The 3,354-nt window shown below is 37.7% G+C and overlaps 1 protein-coding gene across 1 annotated transcript; it reads right to left on the bottom strand.

Annotated features, from left to right (window-relative positions):
- Nucleotides 1-1,922: 1,922 nt before the first annotated feature.
- LOC147478002 (protein FAR1-RELATED SEQUENCE 8-like) lies at nt 1,923-2,363 on the bottom strand. The gene has a single exon (XM_086586140.1). The coding sequence runs from the start codon at nt 2,361-2,363 to the stop codon at nt 1,923-1,925; it is 441 nt and encodes a 146-aa protein (XP_086442266.1).
- Between the last annotated feature and the right edge of the window lie 991 nt (nt 2,364-3,354).

Here is a 3,354-nt window from a genome sequence, read left to right as displayed (position 1 = left end):
TTCAAGGTTTATTTAAGGCTGCCACCACTACACACTGCCACCACCACACACTGCCACGAAAAATGGGTGGTGTGCGATAATCAAAAGGCTGCAAAGTTAGATATACAGTTAAAACTTAGAAGCTATAGAATCAGTCCATATATCAAAGATACTTCGTAGAAACTATACTTACATTTCACAGACATTATTATTTTTTCTCCGGACAATTTCTCGAGTCATGGTTAGCAATTTGTCCACATCTGTGACACTTTCTTCCTGAATTGTTTAGGGCTATCTCTCTGGGGGATTTCAATCTATCCGCTTTCTTCTTCCCCCTCCCTTTTGTTTGAGAAATGTTGGGATTCAAAATCAATAGCTGAAATAAAGATTTGAAAGTCAAAATAAACCGTAAATTAAAATAAATATTTATATCAAATTAAACATTCAAATAAAAAAAAACCTGTGATGTATTAACTGAAGGTATCGAAGGCTCTACAACTGGAGGCTCTTCATCATCTGCGTCTCCTTCGTAGGAAGTTTCATTAAACTTTGAAATTCCAATAGCCATTTCACCAATCTTGTCAATAAAATATGAATAACCCTCAAAAGTATGTGACGCATTGTAAGCCACTCGAGAAGCAACCTTGATACAATGAGCCATTCTCAAAGGTTCATGTGAGACATTCCCGACCACAAATCCAGTATCAAACTCCGCTCTATAAGTGTTAGCCTTTTGCATCCACCGCGTCAATCTAAAATGGCTTGGAATCTCTTCAATGTCATAACGAATAAAAACCTTCAAGATGTGACCACAAAGTATCCCCATAAACTGAAAATACTTGCATTCGCAGTCTGCCTCTAAGGTTCCGCTATCGAAATTCACTTTCCAAACGGACTTCTTCTACGGGTCTTTGAACTTCACCATATAGCTTCCGGTTCTAGTGTTGTCCATCTGTTGCCCATCAATTTTGTACTCCATCTTTACCTTTTCTAGTTTCTCCTTAAATTTATTGAATATTGAGATCACATAGACCTTCGCGGCATGCATAAGGAGGAAAGCATCATTAGGCACAATCCGTGAACTATGCTCGGTGTGGTAATCAGAATCTCTTTCTTTCCTAGCAAGCAAAGCCAAAGACTTCTCATTACCATGTACAAACTGCATAACCGTAGTCGTCGAATTGACAAATTGGTCATAATGAGCATTCATCGATTCACTTCGACCAGTCGTGTGCATATATACTAGCAACAAAGGTGTCACTGAGATAACAAGGAACCCATTTCTCCCGCATTGAATATATCTCTCTCAACCAAGGATTTTCAGACAACTCATACTTCTCAATGATTGTACACCATCGTCTCTCAAAATCAGAAATCCTATACGAAAAAGAAATAGTGTTCTTCAACTCAGTTACCAATGTCTTAAATTTGGTAAAGGACATCTTCTCTTGGAATTTCTGAATAATATGCTAGAGACAGTAACGATGATGAATACCAGGAAACACTTTAGCAGTAGCTGCGGTCATCGCTTTGTCCTGGTTAGTGATGATTGCAGTTGGCGCACGACCACCCATGGATGCAAGCCAGGCCTTAAACAGCCATATGAATGTATCTTCTGTCTCATCAAGCAACAATGCGCAACCAAACTGGATCGACTGATAATGATGGTTGACTCCAGTAAAAGGGGCAAAAGACATGGAATATGCATTGGTACGATATGTGGTATCAAAAGACACAATATCCCCGAAATAGTCATACTGGCATCGAGACCTCCCATCAACCCATAAAAAGTTCACCGCAATCCCATTTTCATCTAAATCAATAGCGTAGTAGAACCGGGGATCCTCAGCACTCTTCTGCATAAAATATTTCAGCACGGCAGTTACATCACCTTCTTTAGGCATCTTTCTAGTCAAACCATAATGATGGTTCCAACAATCCTTCTATGTGAACCCAACTTCCTCTCCATGGAAAACAGATGCCACTTTCCCAACAGGTAAACTATTATCACTAAACATCTCGGTCAAGCACTTCGCTGCTTCAGGCATATGTTTGTTACTTTTCATGCAAATTCTCTTCGATGGGGTCACCAGACTGGGACTATGGTCATTCTGAGCAACGCTGACCTCGTATATCTCTTCATGTATTCTTTTCTTAATACGAATTCTAGCTTGACAACCACACTGGACAATTGATGTATTTCTTAATTGGAGTTGATCTCTCTTGTTAGAAACCCCTTCACGTGAGCAAACCAGTAAACAACCACTAACCAAATCCACATGATTTTGTTTCTTAGTCGTCGTCCGAACAAGAGTCTCAAATCCCTCTTGTTGACCATACTCTTTGTAGTAAGTCTTTGCTTCGTCAACACTTATAAAAGTCATTCCTATATAAGAAGCAGACTAATATTTGTGTGCCTTGAATGGGGATTTAGTAGAAGACCCAACTCGTCTTCTTTGATATTGATTGATGTCTCTGTCTCCATTTCTATAAATCAAAAAATTAAAAATATAAATAACTTAAAATGGACAAAAATCCCAATGTACATAAACAAAGTAAATAACTTAAAACGCGAAGAAAATCCTAATTAATGTCATTTTTAGGACATATTTTCGATGGTGTATGTTAAAGCCCAAACAAAATCCCCCAGAGCGTCTCTTTTGTCCTGACATCTGAGAAGCAGAGTGTATTCTTATTAATCATCTCAATAACCATGACATTGCAATATAAATGAATTATCAAACGAGTTAAACAAATTAAATACTTAAGAAAGCATACCTTAATTGCAACTCGAGAGAGAGAGAGTGAAAGGTAGTAATGGAGTTTATATTGCAATTTGTGAGGAGTGGAGAAATCAAGTTTTGGCTATACCATAATGTTGGGTTTTTGTTGGAGATTAAAACCGAGCGGTTTCGGTGGGGTTTGGTCGTTGGTTAAGTGTTGTCACTATAGCTCAGGTGGTCGTTAATGGCGTCAAGAGAGCTCTCTCTTGAGTGATGGAATTGGATTTTAGTGAGAATTTCGCGTTTTTCGTTTTTTAGTTTTTGAAATAGTTTGAAATTTTAGAATTTCGCAATTTTTATTTCGAATTAGATCTGATGATCTCAAGATGAGATCTGAGGGACGAGGAGGGGTGTGAGATAAGACTGGCAAAATAAGGGTGTCACTATAGCCTAACCATATATATATATATATATATATATATATATATATGCTTCAACAGGTTTTATATAGTCTTGGATTAGCTTGTTATTGATCAATTCTTAGTCCTTTGATTTATGGAAAGCAACCGGAAGAAGGCTAGAAGATCAAATTAAAAGGTTTTCTAACTTTTTACCTGGTAATGGCTCATGTTCTGCCTCTTTAAATCTAAAT

This window comes from Coptis chinensis, chromosome 9, assembly GCF_015680905.1.
Source record: "Coptis chinensis isolate HL-2020 chromosome 9, ASM1568090v1, whole genome shotgun sequence".
NCBI classification, from domain to species: domain Eukaryota; kingdom Viridiplantae; phylum Streptophyta; class Magnoliopsida; order Ranunculales; family Ranunculaceae; genus Coptis; species Coptis chinensis.
Note: the sequence above shows the minus strand (reverse complement) of the source record. Positions and strands in the feature narration are given on the sequence as shown.